At 37.0% G+C, this 17,781-nt stretch overlaps 1 protein-coding gene across 1 annotated transcript; it reads left to right on the top strand.

The window, feature by feature from the left end:
- The first annotated feature begins 2,959 nt into the window (after positions 1-2,959).
- Positions 2,960-12,472, top strand: LOC131981129 (uncharacterized protein KIAA0040). The gene is made up of 2 exons (XM_059345434.1): positions 2,960-3,119; positions 8,321-12,472. The coding sequence occupies exon 2, from the start codon at positions 8,870-8,872 to the stop codon at positions 9,188-9,190; it is 321 nt and encodes a 106-aa protein (XP_059201417.1). The 5' UTR covers positions 2,960-3,119; positions 8,321-8,869; the 3' UTR covers positions 9,191-12,472.
- Positions 12,473-17,781: the final 5,309 nt, after the last annotated feature.

Below are 17,781 nucleotides of genomic sequence, written 5' to 3'. Positions count from 1 at the left end.
TGCTAGCTACAACCTAAGCTGCTGTACAAACTACACATGGAGTCAATTTTTCCGTCTAATTTAGTATTCAAATATGATCTAATATCCTTCAGATTCACAATAATGGACAAGCTACATTTGCTTAAAAATAGCTACATATAAAAACAATCACGTTTTGATGATGTATTGAATTAATAGCTTGAACAAGTCAAAGCCAGGATGGGAAAAGAAAGTGAACCCTTGGTTTAAGTAACTAGTAAATCTTATTTTACAGCAGTGACCTAAAACGAATTTTCCCTGCATGTGTTGATCACATCTCCACATTGGCCAGAAATAATTTTAGACCAGTTCTCTGTACAGAGCTGTTTAATTATTTTTGATTTGTCAGGAATGACCTGATCATGAATGACTCTCCAGTTCATGTCAAAATCTCAATTGATTTGAGAACTGTGGATCTATTTCACTTTCTGTGACCTTTTTTAAGCACATTTGAATAGTGTTTTTTTTTCACACCAGCTTAGGAAAAGATATGTAATCAATATTGTTTTATGTGTTTTGCACAGAACAAGGTACAACTCACTACAATTTAAACTAATTGATGGGAAAATCTGACTTCTAGTACCATTTTTGGAGGTTGTTTTGAAGGTTTTCACCTAGTATTTCCAATTTGGATGTAAATATTGAGTTTATTTAATAAATTTGGCAATTTGAAAAACAATCCCTTGATATGCTATTAGTTAACAAAGAATGTATCTGTCCAAGCATGCACATTTTGTGGATAAATTATAGGTTATTCCAAAGGGATCACTTTCTTTCTTTTGGCACTGTCAGTGTCTGCATGCAGGTACGTCTGCAGCAGCAATCAAAAAGCAGCAAGTGGGATATATAGTGAAATCACTTTCATATAAACTACTGTAAAGAAGGATTTCCATCACGGAAAGTGCTGCTACACCGGGTCATTAATCAACACTTGCTTGAGGTGACTGGACACTGTAGTGCCTCAGCAGCTGTGATATAGCTTCACTGTGTTGCACTACACGCCCTGCCAGTCAGCACACCCTCTGTGCTGGCTGCACGTGTGTGTGTCCTGGGTATGTGTGTGTGTGGGCGGATGGTTGCTATTTGTCTAAGATGGCTCAGACACACCTGCAGACATGGCGAGGCTTGTCTCATCAATTTTCATGTAACCATGCCCCGTGGCAATAAAAAGACACACTGCATGTTCATCCAGTCAGATGGTCAGAATGTGCAGTGTTTTCAAGATTAACAGACAAAATGCAGCAGCAGTGGATTCATATAAAAGAGAAGTGGTAATCAGGTCCTATTTAAGATTAAGGATGTATCTATTTCTGGCGTTTAAGCAACAGCAACTTTAACCTGCCCGGTCTCCTAAAAATGGCATTTCCTTACAGCAAAAGTTTTCAATTATGTTTAGAGGTAAAAGTTTTATTTCCGATTACTTTTTTTATGTATCACAAATACATTTCTAATCTACGATGGCGTATTAGGGCCAAGTATGAAAAAAAAAAAAAATACAGACCCGGGGGAGGGGGGTAATATTTTAAGAAAAAAGTCGCAAAGTTAAGAGATTAAGGTGGCACATCTACAAGAAAAAAGTTGCAGATTTGTCAGATTTAAAGTTGCAAATCTTCAAGAAAAAAGTCACAGATGTACGAGTTTAAAAGTTGCAAATTTGCGAGAAAAAAGTTGCAGATTTATGAGAAGAAAGTGGCAAATCTACGAGAAAAAATTAGCAGATTTATTGGAGAAAAACAAACTAATCAAAGGTTAGAGCCATAAAAATTACTTCAATGCATGATATCCAACATGATATCCAAGCTTGGGGTTGTTTGTATGAAGATCGTCGTTTAAACACTTTAAAAACACTGTCTAAGATTAGGCACCAAAACCACTTGGTTAGTGTTTGGAAAAAGAACAGAGTTAGGCTTATAAAACATTCTGGAGCCATGGGTTCGTTGATGTTGTCCAGCAAACAAGAACTATTTTGGTTACTCCACAAAGATAACTTTTACCATATCATTGCTGGCGACTAGGCTGAGACCAACACTGTAAGAGAAACAGAAAGAAAGAAACAGTTTCACTAAAATTAAACATTGTTTAAATGAAATTCATAGTGGTTGTGTGACCTGACTTTGCAGGCCCACATTTACCACTTTTTCAGTTACTGTATGTTCACAAGCACACATTATACTGAATACAGTACAGTTTTCGAGTCAGTGCACTTTAACTCGTGACTTCCCCTTTCAAGAGAAGAGAATAAATAGACTGTTACTTAATGTCAGCAGAACACTTTTTTTCATACTTGAATAAAAATCCTCTTTTGCTTGACTGAACTAAAAGGGCATTGACCACAAAGCCACAGGCATACTGGGTGTGTGTACATACGTATGTGTGTGTGTGTGTGTGTGTGTGTGTGTGTGTGTGTGTGAAGTTCACATGACCTCACTCTTATCTCTCTATTCCATCTGACTCTTACACCTGGTGGTACTCACAACACACACACTTTAACAGCTTTCGTTTCCCCCTTTTTTCCCCCCATTTCGGGACTGGGCGGAGTGGTTGATTCTATAATTTAGTGTGATTACATAAAATTGCTGCAACCTTGCCTGCAACTATGAGGCTAGTGTTGCAGGGTGTTCAGATAAGTGCATTGAGAGCCTTTCTTTTAATATCACATGGGGAGTTTGTGTTGAGACACATTTAATAAAGGCTTCTTATGATTTCATTTCATATGCAGTTTACCTAACTTCCCCTCGCTGCCTGACGTCACTCAGAGCTTGTGTGAGTAAAGTAAGGCAACCACAAGAATCCAGTTTCCAATGCAGGAAACACACAAGCACAGACAGAGGGCCCATTCTTACACAAAGTGGGCAGGGTGCAGTGACGTTGTGACCAAAACACACACTCACTCACAGAGAGAGAGGAGGAGGAGGAGGAGGAGAAACAAGGGTAGAGAGGGAAACAGGAACAGAAAGTGAAGACATGTCAAGATGTCTGGGTGAGGGGGACCAGAACAGAGCAGAAGCCAGATGCCAAAACAGAAACAACAGAAGTTTGAGCAGCTGACTGGATTAGACAGGAGGGGCGAGCTGACCTGCCACTTCACATGTGCCTGCGGGGTAAGGTGCCGCTTTCACAGAGATCTTGAGTGCCAGAAACTTGAAATACTTTGAAAACTGTTCTGAGTGGTTTATATAAGCTGTTGATGCTTTTCGTTGTGTGACTGGTGGAGGCAAAAGTGCTGTTCCTGTGGCAGACTCCCATTAAAAAAAAATAGGTGTTGTTTGGCAGTGGTTAGATTTGACAGGATGTTTGACAAGTTTCAGAGATAAGATGATAAGTTTCTTCCTGCCTTTGAGTGCAGCACATTGTCACTAAAACACCTTCTTCTATTTATTTTTTCTCAATTTTTCAAATAGACCAAGGTTTTTTTTATTTTTTGGCCTGGCATAGAGCCACACAAGAAAACACACAAATAACTACTATCTGGGTAGGATGTATGTGTAAATTTATGTTTAAAATCATGTAATTATGCTGCGGTGTTATCTTTATGGTGTTTTACAGATTTGTGTATCCATTTATGTGAGGCTCAATATAGACTGTGGCTACAAATGTGTCTTGTTTCTACAGTATGTTCTGTATTTAACTTTGATTTTCTTAGGAACATTTAGATTCAGAGTCTCTTTTTTAGGGGAGTTTTGGCCGAAATAGCAGCATTAAAAGTTTCATATAAATTACTTTAACCAACACAGCAAAAATGTATATGAAACAGTGAAAAATGTCATATTAAGGAACCAATCAGCAGCGTTAATACAAACATATGAGCAGTAGCAGGAGAAGTACATTCAGTGGTCAAATAGTTCTGCTTTTATTACCAGCCGTGCTTATAAAGTAATTTAGTTCAAGGTGACTCTGTAGCTCACATCAAGATGATGGTCCAAAAAGCACTTTTTCACCAAAAACAGTGCAGGTTTAAATAATTTGTCCACATGCTCGGAGGTTACAGCTGCTAATAGCTTCAGGAGTCAGTAGAGGACATTGGTAAGGAGGCAGACTTATAAAATTGAAGTTTATCATTTCATCTCTACTGAATCAATCAATTAAAACTTTCTCTTGCTTTCAGTTGATCTTTTTTAAGGCTCAAATGTTTACTGTTGTTGGTTTCAGTTCCCTACTCTTGCACTTAGTGTAAGAATGTCCTCCACTTTGCTCATTTCACTCAGTCAGGATCGAGTTGACACAAGTCTGAACTGTAATGGGCTTGTGCACTTGCAGCAGGCCTGTAGCTACTCAAGCGAAACAGCTGCACTTAGTGATCCATGATAGCTCATGTTTTCTGCAACACAACAAACAGTGTGGCTTTAATATTTTGTTGGAGGCTGACTCAAGTCACGCTGAATGTCTCCACTGCTGACTGATGAGCGATCTGCTCTGACCGTGTGCTCGAGGCGAGTCATTAAAGATTCCTGCTTTGCCTTCTGTCACAACTTTGTCTTTTAGGTCGCACATGTTCCTTAAAAAGCAGCAGGGGCTAACTGAGTGCAATCATAACATTTTTCTCAGCCCCTTCCTGGCTTTGTGTGCCCCAGAAGTGGCCTTTTCCTGTATATGAATGGCTCCAGGAGAGCACAATGTCATGAGAAAGTGAAGTACCCGGTCAGAGTCTTAGAATGGCATCTCAGTGAGATAATATGAAACAGAGAAATATTTAAAGCCTGTGGCCTTAATTAAAATGCACGTTGAGTCATTTTTTTTTACACAAACATGGCTTCATTCTCTTTTTAAATGACCTCTTCTGTTTGCTAATTCACAAACTACCCTAAGCTCAGGCATGTGGCTTCAACATTTACAGTGAAGAACCTCTGTTACTCTCACAGGACTGCAAACGGCCTGCTGAGAGAAACCCTTGGCAGAATAATACTGGCAATCAAAGTGTTTACCTCAAGAACATCCAAGTGTGAAACTACCTGAGCTGGAAAATATGCTACTGTATTATAATAACACTTTCTATGAAGCCCATGTCTATAATGCATTATAATCTTCTTATAGCATGGTATAGCTATAGTTATATGAACTCATACATATTTAGCATACCTTTTAACAATATAAAGCATGTTATAATGACTTATAAGTTCAAGCATCTGACAGCCCATGTCTGTATTGCATTATAAACATACATTAATATGATCCTTGCAAAACTTATGTCAGAAAATATGAAACTATTGTGATACTTGACCTCCTGTGATTATAAAAGGCTTTCTAATGTGTTACAATTATCGTTATCAATCGTTATCAATATTTATGAGGGTTATCAACAACTTTACAATCATACATTATACATTATTAACATGGGCGTTAATCGTAACATCTATTTTAGCTTAGCTGTATATGTGAGCTCATTGGAAAGACAAAATTAGATGATAACATCATTGATTTAAAATCCTTTTTTTAACTTTTCCTCTGTGGGTTGGTGTGAACACAGGAGAACATTTTAGACACAACCCACAGTGGTTAGTCTTTCTGGCCAGAGAGTAAACTTATCATAACACTTGATGACTTATCCATTCCATTTAATGACTTTACCACTGATGCATTGTTAGTTATCCCCATTGCACAGATAGATCACACCTCTGCTCTGCTCCCGGCCTTTGTCTCTCGCTTGCAGACTTATTGTTCGGTGACTCTGGCTCGTCGTGTTGACAGTGTTTTCATAATGTGAGGGAGATGTGAGCGTACACAAAGGTGTTGCTGCTCAGCCAAGCTCATCACAACAGCATGTACCTACAGCAGAGGAAATGACCAAGAAACATGTGGCACTGACATCCCTGCTCACAACAATGTGCAGTCAGAATAACTGAAGTCTCCTTCCAAATGTAACGCAAATTGAAGGATACGATGGTCCACACATGTTTAACGTTTTAGTCTTTTTCTGGTGTTTTGACTTTTTTCTGTTTTTCAAAATGATGTTTACTTGCAAACCCTCATCGCTGATCAAATAGTTGACTGGCTGTGAGCAGTTCAACCAGTTGTGAACGCAAATCCATACTTAAATTATAATTGTGTTCACACCAAAAAGTGACACAATAAATTATACTCCGATCAGTCAGTATTCAAACTATAAAACAATCCAACATGCTAATAAATGTAGACTGTTCCCCTACAATGCAATGCACAGAGGAAGTGGAGAAACTTCTCACAGCTTCAAAGCTTCAGGAACACATTAAAAACACATACTTTGCATTTTTCACAACTTTTTGTTAAGGTTGATGGGCACTGACTTTCTAAAGTTGCAGTTTGATTTCCTTTGCAAAATGCAAATATTGCATTACTTCCTGTTCTTATGAAACTATAATGTTAGTTTCTTGTGTACTGACTGCAAAAACAATAAACTAACATTGTACATTCTGTATACAGTGAGTTTATACGATGGAATTGGGTCACAGCAATTTTAATTGAAGGTAAAGTTGTAATTTTTCAAGGCATGAAAAGAGAGAATAATCAAGTTATACACATAAAAACAAGAAAATAAATTTTAGGAAAATGTAAACAAAATTAAGACAATTGATTTTTAGTAAAAAAAAAAATTCTTCCTTCCTATAATCTGAATTAATTTACCTTTATTCATTTTATTTTACTTCCTTTTTCTTTTCTTTTCTTTTCTTTTCTTTTCATTTCTTTTCTTTTCTTTTCTTTTCTTTTCTTTATTCTATTGTTAATATACACATATATGAAAGACAAGAATAACAGAAATTTTTTTGAAGGAGAGGTTAGAAGCCAAAAAACGACTTACTAAGTATCATCAGACATATTTTTATTACAAATTGCACATAGATTTATATTTGCATTTTAGAAAAACATTGCAATGAAACCTATGAAGTGTTATGTATCTTTGCTCAGTAAAGTCCTTCCAGATGCTTCTTTGAATAACAATAATAATAGATGTTGATTGTAATAATAGAAGTAGGTTGTTCTTAAATCATCTGATGGCCTCTCAGGTTTATATTTCTGACCCTGATTGTTTAGAACCACAAGTGTATGATGTAAGGATTAAACAAGATTAAAAGGCTAGCTTGGCCTTGATTTCCAAAAACAAACATGTAACGTAATGCACGGCTGCTTGTTTTTTATCTTTAATTCAAAAATAAAGAACGAAATGCAGCCAAACAACAACAAGTATCTCTTTAAATGTGTGAGACGGTGAGACTGCTCTTTCCAAACTCTCACACGTTTTAGACGCCTCTTACCACTTAGCTTTAAACGCTCAGCTTCCTGTTGAGCAAATGAACAGGATGGAAGTTAGTGGGCTGTCTGCGGGTAAACTAATTTCACACATGAGACGCAACGCACGGCGACAGCCACGCCAAATCTATTTGCTCTCCACTTGCAGGTGCATCTTCCTCTCTTCCTCTCCCCATCTCCGGCTTAGAAGCAGCCACATATGAGATGAGAATCTTTTTCTCCCTCCTGCATCTAGAGAAGCGCAGAAAAGCTCATAGCCGAGAGCAATACAGAATCTAAGGGACACACTTGAGTCAAATGGTGTTTGAAATAATTTGAGAAACTATAGTTGTTTAACAACATTTAAATAAAGACGTCGCCTCGAGGACTTAGACTTAATCAAGCAGTCTGAAGAGAAAAAAGGAGCAATATTACTTTTATTTCTTCGACTTATTTTCTTCTGCAGACCTGCTTCACCCTTTCAAGCGTCTCGCCTCGTGTTTTCTTCTCCAGGAGAGCTGTTAAAAGGAGATTTCATCCGAGGCCAGCGGAAAACGTTACAATCAGACATTTATGAAAAGTTAAGCCAGACCTCATCTATCTCCTCCAAAGGGAGCCATTAGCTGGATATATTCAGATGAATCTCCTGCAGCAGGTCTCTCTCTCTAGCCTGCCTCTCTCCCTTTTCGTTTTTTTTTTCTGACACTCTGTGTCTCAGCGGGACTCTTAGAAAGATTGGTTACCTCTATCTCTGTCTGGCCTTAGCTCAGACACAATCTCCCTCTCCTCCTCCTCCTCCTCCTCCTCTGGTTCTCTCTCTCTCTCTCTCTCTCTCTCTCTCTCTCTGCCCCTGTGTTCCTCAGTGGGACTCTTAGAGCGATCTGCCCTGAATCCTGAATGACTCCTCTGCAGTATTAATGAGGGGAAAGCTGGAAATCTGAAGCTGACACTGACAAGATGGGGGGCGAGCAGGAGTAGAGACGTTAAAGACAGAGACAGAAAGATGGATTGGAAGCAGGGAAGGGAGAGTGGGAGGAAGAGCTGTCTGCTGGAAACCAAATTTCTGTCCATGTTCACTTTCTGTTTCTCTTTTTTTCCACAGACACACCCAAATTGAACCACCTCTTGACAAAACTAAACCAAAAGGGCAAGAGGACAAGTGAAGACTCTAGAAGACAGAGAGAAAGAAAACAGTCTGTGGGATGCCAAGTAGTGTAAACAAACTTGGCTGAATTGCAGATTTTGGCACAAGATTATCAACATTCAAAGAAACCCCTGTTTTGGATTGGTTTAAAGAATGCTTCAGCTTTGTACCCACCTCACAGGACATTTCAAGGAAGGAGGCTTACATGAAGTCACCCTGTGCTGTAAATTCTGATCTTTAGAGGTAGAAACCAGAAATATCTGACCCGACAGCTGTTGGCTCCGTGGATGTCTGAGTAAAAGTTCATATCTTACAGCTTTAAAGGAAGCAGATTACATAAAAGGACTTAAATTAACACCATATCTTAATTATCTGGGTGTCTCCAGCTGTCTAATATGCACATTTACTGACTTGCAAACTTCACAACCCTCTAAAGGATTTATTAAAACTTTTACAACTGCCAGGCAGACTCAATTAAAAGGAGTCACAGCTCCGTATCTGAAAGCCATGGATGGGAGAACAGACAGCATCCAGGATTTTTTCAACCAACTTTGGAGCTTCGCTACAGACAAACACAACCAGGGGGTCTACAACACAGTGTGCCTGGTGGTCCTACTGACTCTCCCCCTGCTGGTTCTCCTCACCACACTGGTCGTGTGCTGTCACTGCTGCTGCTGTCGCCATGCCAACAGTTGCTGCTGCTGCTGCAAAGACACCATGGCAACTGCAAGGTCAGAGACAAAGAAGAAGAAGAATTCGGCTGAAGACTTGTGGATCTCTGTCAAGGGGCCGATGACGCCCGACAGGGTCGCCCTGGCCATGGTGTAGGAGTCCACTTTTTATTCTTCAGACTTCTGATCCAGGGTCAGTCGGTGCGGTGGAGCTGATGGAGTGTCTCAAAAGTGTAAAACTCAAACCAGCTCAGACTGAAAAGACAATGTTCAAAGTAGTGAGGCGGACCTCACATTGCAGTGGGCACAGATTTGGATGAAATATGTAAACAGTGTACAGATTCCTGTCATTTTGTATTCATACAATGTCATGTGCGGAGAATGTTTACAACATTTTGTATGAGCTTTTTAATGTGTGGTACATAAAGGAAGAAATATGCCGAAGCATATACATATCTGCAAATGTGCGTGTGTGTGTGTGTGTGTGTGTGTGAGAAAGAGAGAGAGAGAGAGGGAGAGAGATGCAGTGTTATTGGGAGCACTTTGTTCTTAGAGCTCCCATGTGAAATTCATTGCGTGTGTATTTGGGAGAGAGAGCCAATTTAAGGTCTGCCCAGTGCTCTGATGGCTGTAATGCTGCCTACGTTTCACATTCTGGCTGCACTTGAGACTCATGATTGACTTTATTTGTACAAAAAAAGAAAAAGACACCGATGGCCAACAAGTTGATTTGACAGGATGCAGAACAAAAACTTTCTTTCGACTTTTTTTCTTAACTTTATTTGCTTAATATGATACAGTAAAGGCCACTGGAGAGACTCCTCCTTGTTTTGCTTTTTGATTGTTTTAGTATTTAGAATAAGTGAGCCTGAAAGACACCACTCAAAATGTTAATTTGTGGAAAGCCACCAAAAGGTAAAAAAAACTAAATTTGAATCTTTTACCAAATTGATTGACAGAAGTCAACAACCGTATCTAAATCAATAATGTTTTCTGGGCCTGTATTAATTGGAGTTTTGGATTTTAGTTAAATATAAAAGTAAAAGATATTGTTCAACCCCTATTCATCAAATGTCTTTCAACATAAAAATGCTATTTTTTTTAAAACTAACTTCATCTGCATTGTAAGAGGTCAGTGTGGTCCTAAACTGTATGATGTACATTTCCTATATTTCATCCCTCTATATATCATAAAACTAGTTTCTTGTTGAGTTGTTCATTTCATTCATTACTGTTAGAAATATCAAAGGGGGCATATAATGCTCATTTTCAGGTTCATACTTGTATTTTAGGTTTTCTATAAGAACATGTTTACATGCTTTAATACTGAAAAATACATTTTCAATACAATTTTCTCTGATTGATTTGATCTGTTTTTGCCCTCTGCATTGCTCCATTTTATCGGTCTTCAGTCTTCACTAATAATGCATTTATTTGATGAAGTTAATTGTGATTGTGGTAAATAAACATATTATCACTGAGCATAGAGCAGGATCAGCAACCTTTTAGATGTCCTGTGCTAATTTACAATGTTTATATGCATGTTTTTAGTTCTTTAGGCTGCTGCACGTCTCCTGTCCAAATGGAACAGTATGATTTAAAAATAAAATTAATACATAACTTGTAGCCTACTATATTTTCAGTTTCAGATTAAAAATCTCATATAACACATTGGAGTACAGATACATCCTTTGTTTATCCCATTCATCCATTGCAGCCTCATCCCTGCACATGCTTTGTCACTCTTTATACTAACACTACTACTCCTACTACAGTTACTGCTAAAGCTTTCTGGCACAGGATTTTCTGTTAGAAACCCATGTCTCCCATGTGCTCAAGCTGTGGGTGGAGATCATCAGATGGGGGGGGGATGGTGAACTCTCATGAGCCTTCATGTGAAATAGGAAGAGGAGCCAAGTCAGAATGGCTTGTTGAATCCCATGTTGTTGTTTTTCTATCTTGGCAGCTCACAGAAAAATGTCTTTTGAGTTGGTAAACACTCCAGATGCCCAAATGTATGAGTACAATCACGTTTTATGCCTCCTTTAATGATACATGCTTACATTATGTATTATTTAGCAGAAAACACATCACTGTGTAAGATCTTTTAAAACAAAGAACAAGCAATGCAACAGATATATTTATTTGTTTTCTTTTCTACAGCATTTTTAATCTGAGAAGTTTGATTAATAAGGGGTTTGAATTTGTTTACATTAATGTTTGTACATACAGCAGCATTTAATTACATTCATTCAGTAGCAAACAAAATGGTGATTTAATCATCTATGTGTGTAATTATACCTCAAAGTTATGTGGTAAAAACAAGAGGCTTAAAGTGTATTCACAATTATTTCTGAACTTATTCAACTTCACATGTTTTAGAAAATATCCAGAGAAGAGAAACCTTGAAATAAATGATTCGGGCTTCAAATGGATTGTGCCTGAAGGCTCATATTTTTTTTTAAGTATGACATCTCAAAGCCCAATTAGGCAGAAGCATCTCAGCAGTATCATCATGTTCAGGCGTTAGCTTACACTGGCACTAAGTTGATCTTCTTGCTCAAGTGCTGCTGGGAAAACAGGCCCCGACTCATTTCATTACTGCTCAGACAGACACATTCCCATGTGGAGATGAGGGTTTGTATCTTCTGCTGCGTGTTCAGAGAGAGAGAGACTGTACTTGTTGAGCTTAATTTGAAAGCTTGCCCTGCAAAATAAAAGCCTTAGTAGCAACGCATGATCACAAGTGCCATCGCCCGCACTGAAAGGCTTGCCAAGAAATTACATCATCGATGTGTTTGGGGGCCGGCTGAACATGTCACTGTGGCTTGCATTAGCAGAATGAGACTTACAATCAGTTTCTTCTTTTCAATTCAGTTTCTATTTATCATTGCAGACAGTGAGAGGTAATGATAAAAACAGGCAGTTGATATAAGGAAGGTGAGATTACCATTCTTGAAGGAAATGTTTAACATGTCAGGAAATACACTTCTTTGCTTTCCTTTCCAAGAGTCAGATAATATGCTTTAAACCAATCACATGACTGTAGCTGGTTATTCATATTCCTATCTTTTAATTATTATTATCATTTAAAATTTAGGACTTAAACATGTTTTGGGATGCATAAAAGTATAGTATGTCAAAAACTGGTTAAAGTGTAGTTTCGTCCAAAAATGCCTAAAAACAATTTAGAATAATAGATTAATCGTTAATCGGTTATAGTATAATATGCCCAAATATATTTTAATCCACTTTATGATATTATGGCCAAATATAATACAATATGTCGAAAAACAAAAAAATGGTCAAAGTGTAGTTTGTCCAAAAATGCAATCGGACACTGAATAGCATGTTGAGTATGGTGATAGTATAGTATGTCCATTTAAAAAAAACACTATACATTATAGTACGTCCAAAAATCGGAAATAACACCATACTATATGTCATAGTCAGTCATAATGTAGTATGGTCAGAAATGCCAAAAAAAGGCCACACTATAGTACGTCATAGTAGTATAGTACTTCAGTGGAAAGAAAATTCTTTTTCAGGTTCCCATTATGTGCTGTATAATGCTGGGGAACAGAAGACCCTTGGAAGATAGAAATGAGCTGCAGGAAACCGGGGGAAACAGCTAACCAGGCTCTTTTCAAAGATAAAAACAATTCAATTACTATATCTTGCTTGTTTAATCCGTGGAGGAACTGAATTGTAATACTAAATTGTGATTTTTTTATCATTTTTATCATTCAACCATTTTTATTGTGTGCAAAAAATTATCATTTTCTATTCTCATTTTGTTGTTTTTCATTCATTGGGTGTCAGTTGCCAGTTAGCAGCTCACCACAAGTTACTGAATCTCATTATCAATGTTCCAATCTGTCATACAGCATTAATTAGATCACTTTATTTTCTGTTAACTTGTCTACCCCATCCACACGTTTCTGTTAACACCTCGGCAGTGTTTGTGATGATGAGCCTCGCTGTGTTTTGACTTCTCTTATTTTAAACAGATGATATTATATTTTCAAAGAGAAGTATGTAAATCAACTGTCACGTGTCAAAAAGGTAGGGAATATAAAATGTATATGTTTGCTTTGTATGCTCTTTTCCCTTTGTCAGTTTGCTGTGATCAGAGGGAATACAGGTGGGAGGATTTGTCTTTATCTCTTTGAACAGCAAAACCCTAACAGTTTTATTTACAATAGCACAACTTTTTTGATCCCATCCAGTTATGCACAACATTGTATATTTAGGACATGTTCTCTGCTGTTCCACAGTTGAAAATAATGCTGAAATAACTCTTTTATTAAATGATGTGCTTGGCTGGGCTTTTGTATGCATAATTCATCCTGACATATATATCGATACAATGATAAAGGACAGCACAATGTGGAAGATGACAGACAGAGAAATAAAGGTTTGGCTTCTTTGTGGGATCTCATCTTTCAATTTCTGTTCTAAAGCGAAGTTAACAGAGCCTTTTAGTTTTGACATAAAGTCATTATCTTTGCGTGTGAACATGTCATATATTCCACAGGACTCTTCATTAAACACAGCTGGTAAAACTCAGACAATATGCTCACAAAAATGCAATATTTATTAAGCCAGTACATGTATTTTTAGCATATAGGAACAAAGCTCCTGGTCATTTTTGCATACTGTCAGCAGAGAGGGCCTATTGAAACCACAGGAACTGTGAAATGTAAGAATAAACAAACAACAAAGAGCCACATTTGTTTGTGGTGCATTCACATACAGCTTGACATCTGCTGTCCAGATTAAACGTTCCTATCACACTAACATCTACTTTATGACAAACAGGTACATAAAAGAAATGGAGGAAGGTTTCTTATAAACTGTGTAAATAAACAAAACTGAAAGCTGCAGAGGCACTTAATAAGCACATCTGCCTCTAGTGATCCTCACGAACATGTCATTTTCATCATTGCTTTGATGGCCGTAGCGGAGCAATCTTTGATGCAAGTAATTAGTTTGGCTTGAGGAGCAATTCATCTTTGACAATATAAAGACTCAAACATGTACTTTGGGAAAATTTGTTCCGGCTCCCTATTCCTAACCTGCGTGAAATACAGTATTTGTCAAAGTATTAGCATAACTTAAATCTCAGCGTAAACAACTTTGTTTGTTTATTTCTTTCTTAGAGGCCTGTGGTGTGAACATTATCTTTCACAACTTGTCATCTTTTCACTGCCGCATCTTGCATTCGATCAGGAGATGGATCCAACTCCCTGACAAATATTTTTTTTAATTTTTTTTTTATCACTGATGTGCTTAGCCAAGGTTTGATAAATTGTAAACAACAATCAGTGGTGGTTAAAGCCACATTCAGGTTACCCAGCCTGTTCAGTGGAAATTAACTAAACAGACATGCCAGCTGTGGCTCTTGACATTTGTGGTGAGAGCATATTTTGGTAAAAGGTGCAACTGGCACCTAAAATTTGTCTGCTTGTGTTTTTGATAGGTTACTTACAGGGATGGAAAGAATAAAACTTGAAACACCAGAATAGTGTGTCTTTTCAGCTAAATTAATCAGCATTAAAATGACTGCAACATCTTAAATGCATGCCCGTTGCTTGTACAGGACAGAACAGGCTCTGTCACCTTTCGGTTTCTTAAAAAAGTCATATTATAGTATGGTATCAAAATTTTAATGAAAATGTCAAAATTACATAAAAAATTTCATAGTACAGTATGGCATCCAAATTTCATAAAATACATTATAGTATAATATGACATCAAAATTTTAATAAAAAATGTCATAGTACAGTATTTGATGAAAGTTATTGATAAGAATGATTTAAAAAAAAAAAAACTCTTTCTGTTCTGACATCCAACAACACATCAAGACATCGTTACCAAAAACAACAAAAAAACGACACACTATACTATGACTTTATTTTGACGGGGTCATTTTATGACATCCCATAATATGGTGTTTTCCTGTCATTTCTGCCCATAGTATGCTGTAATATATATCAACAGACTATAACTGACCCATTTGAAGCATTTTTAGGCATTTGAAATTTGACAATTTTAGACAAAAATCGACATCCTATAGATTTTTTTTCCTCCAGTTTTGGGCCATATTATGCTCGCATATGTATCAACAGACTATAATTGACCCATTTGAAGCATTTTAGGCATTTTGAAATTTTACCATTTTTGACAAAAATTGACAAGTATGACTTTTTTCTTAGGGGGACATTTTTGCACATCCCATAATGGTGTTTTTCTGTCATTCCTGGCCATATTGTGCTCTGATATATATTAACAGACTATAATTGACCCATTTGAAGCATATTTAGGCATTTTTAAATTGTACCATTTTTGACAAAATTCGACATTCTATAGTATGATTTTTATTTTTATTTTTATTTTTTGACATTGCATAATATGGTGTTTCCCTGTCATCTCTGGCCATGTTAAGCTCTCATGTGTATCAACAGACTATAATTGACCCATTTGAAGCATTTTAGGGGTTTTAAAATTTTACCATTTTTGACAAAAATCGACATGCGACAAGTATGACTTTTTTCTTAGGGGGACATTTTTGGACATCCCATAATATGGTGTTTTTTCTGTAATTTCTGGCCATATTATGCTATGACCCATTTAAAGTATTTTTAGGCATTTTAAAATTTTTATTTTTAGCTTTTTTGGACAGACTACACTTCCACATGTATCCACAGAGTATAATTGGGACATCTAGCATTTTTAGGCAATTCAAAATTTGACAACTTTTGACAAAAATCGACATGTGATGATTAGCTACATTACAGCAGGAATCGGAAGTCAACAATAGCTCTAGACAACCACATATTCAGTATATATACATACACACACACACACATATATATATATATACATACATATATATATATATACATACATATATATATATATATATATATATATATATATTTATCTGTGATGCCAAAGTTAGAGCTTTTTTAACAGCCCCACATCAGTCCACATGGATGTGAGCACTGTGGAGCAGTCACCAGAAAGGTTCAGGCAAGGAGTCTTTATTTAGATAAATACATTTCAGAAATTTGTACTGATGAAAAATTCAATCAGCTTGAGAATGCACAACATCAAAATATCTTACACCCTTAGTCTAAATTGGGGTTAAGTGTGTTTAAAAAATTCTACTTAACCATATACACTTGTTTTGGATGAGACTGCTGATCTTTTTGCTGCCAGACCCACACATTTACAAGTTTCAAAACTTGGATGGACTTAGTCAGAAGCTTATCCAACTGAAAGGTACCATTTCTGCAACATATGCACGGCAGCTATCCTTTGAAGAGCACGATCACTGGAAAGCAACAGAGCACCACCGATTCATGTTATACACAGGAGTGTTGATGGATGTGTTATCTCACGGTTTGTACTTCCACAGTCAGATCCTCCATTCTCTTGGAGAACGATGAGGAAAAGAAAGGACCCTATCTGGAATATGTTTTTAGATTCTAGTTTAGAACTCTATTGTCTAACTTTTGCAACTTTCTACATGGATGTAGCTGATGGTGTCATTAACTGCATTTGAAAACCACCTACAGTCATTTCAAAAAATGGCCTGGATCAGTAAGAATCCAATAGCACAAGTAACCAAAACAATTACTGCAAAAACTCACACACAGAAATACAAGAACACAAACTCTGCTATGTGCCAGCCAAGGTAACTTCTTATTGCTTCATGTTAACAGTGTGTTTGTGAGCAAAAAAGGGGAAGATGGACCAGTAGTTGTCGATGTCATAAACGGAAACCCCACTGACACGGCACATGACTCAAACCTATTTCACAAAGTGTGTGTAGTGGACTTTCAGAGAGCAAGGATCTGTAATAAAGGAAACTAGCATTTTTACCAGTTATTTGCAATCTTCCATTTACTACACAACAAGGAATAAAAATAAAAAAGTAATTTACTTCTATCATGTTTTTAGGAATTTTAAAATTTGACAATTTTTGACAAAAATCAACATGCTCTTTCACTTTTTGGACACCCCGTAATATGGTTTTCCTGTCATTTCTGACCATATTATGCTCTAATATGAAACAACAGATTGTACTTCACCCATTTGAAGCATTTTTAGGCATTTTAAAACAATTTTGACCCCCCCCCCCCCCTTTTTTTTTTGGACATCCCATAATAAGTTGTTTTTCTTTGAAGCTTGGTAATTTCTTGTCAATTCTATTTATTAAATATGATCAGGAATTATGGAGGTGGATATTAATTGCTTTCAGGTTTTTAATTTGATTTAGGTCTTTGGGATAGGTTGATTTGGGGCCAAGTTAAAGGCTAATGCCTTACCCCAAGACTTAGAACACTTAATTCAAGGCTTTTCCAAGTTTACATATTTTGGTGCAACAGAGGCCTTTCTCCCACAGTGGCATGCTGTTAACATTATACAATTGGTAACCACTTTTAAAAGAGAAGTGGTGTCTTTGCACTACAGTGGTAGATTAGTTAAGTTCATTTTGTCATTAGTTAATGGTCAACAAGTCTCAATGACTCTGAAATCAGACCAATCAAGTGCAAAGTTACACCTTAAAGGGAAAGAACATCCAAAGCTCACTCTATTTGCTTACCTAAAAAAATTTGACAGGTAACATAAGCTCAAGGTCTGAGAGAAATGTGCTCTACAGTGAGGAACTTTACACCCTGTGGTCAGACTTCTCCCTTGTAATTTAATTAGTCATTAGTTAACCTTCCCAGAAAGTCC

The sequence above is a fragment of the Centropristis striata genome, chromosome 11 (assembly GCF_030273125.1).
Source record: "Centropristis striata isolate RG_2023a ecotype Rhode Island chromosome 11, C.striata_1.0, whole genome shotgun sequence".
Taxonomy (NCBI): domain Eukaryota; kingdom Metazoa; phylum Chordata; class Actinopteri; order Perciformes; family Serranidae; genus Centropristis; species Centropristis striata.
This window is presented reverse-complemented; position numbering and strand designations above follow the sequence as displayed.

Bases quoted from the DNA above. Each gene is read 5' to 3' on its own strand.
- LOC131981129 (XM_059345434.1), top strand. From the start codon at position 8,870: ATGGATGGGAGAACAGACAGCATCCAGGATTTTTTCAACCAACTTTGG.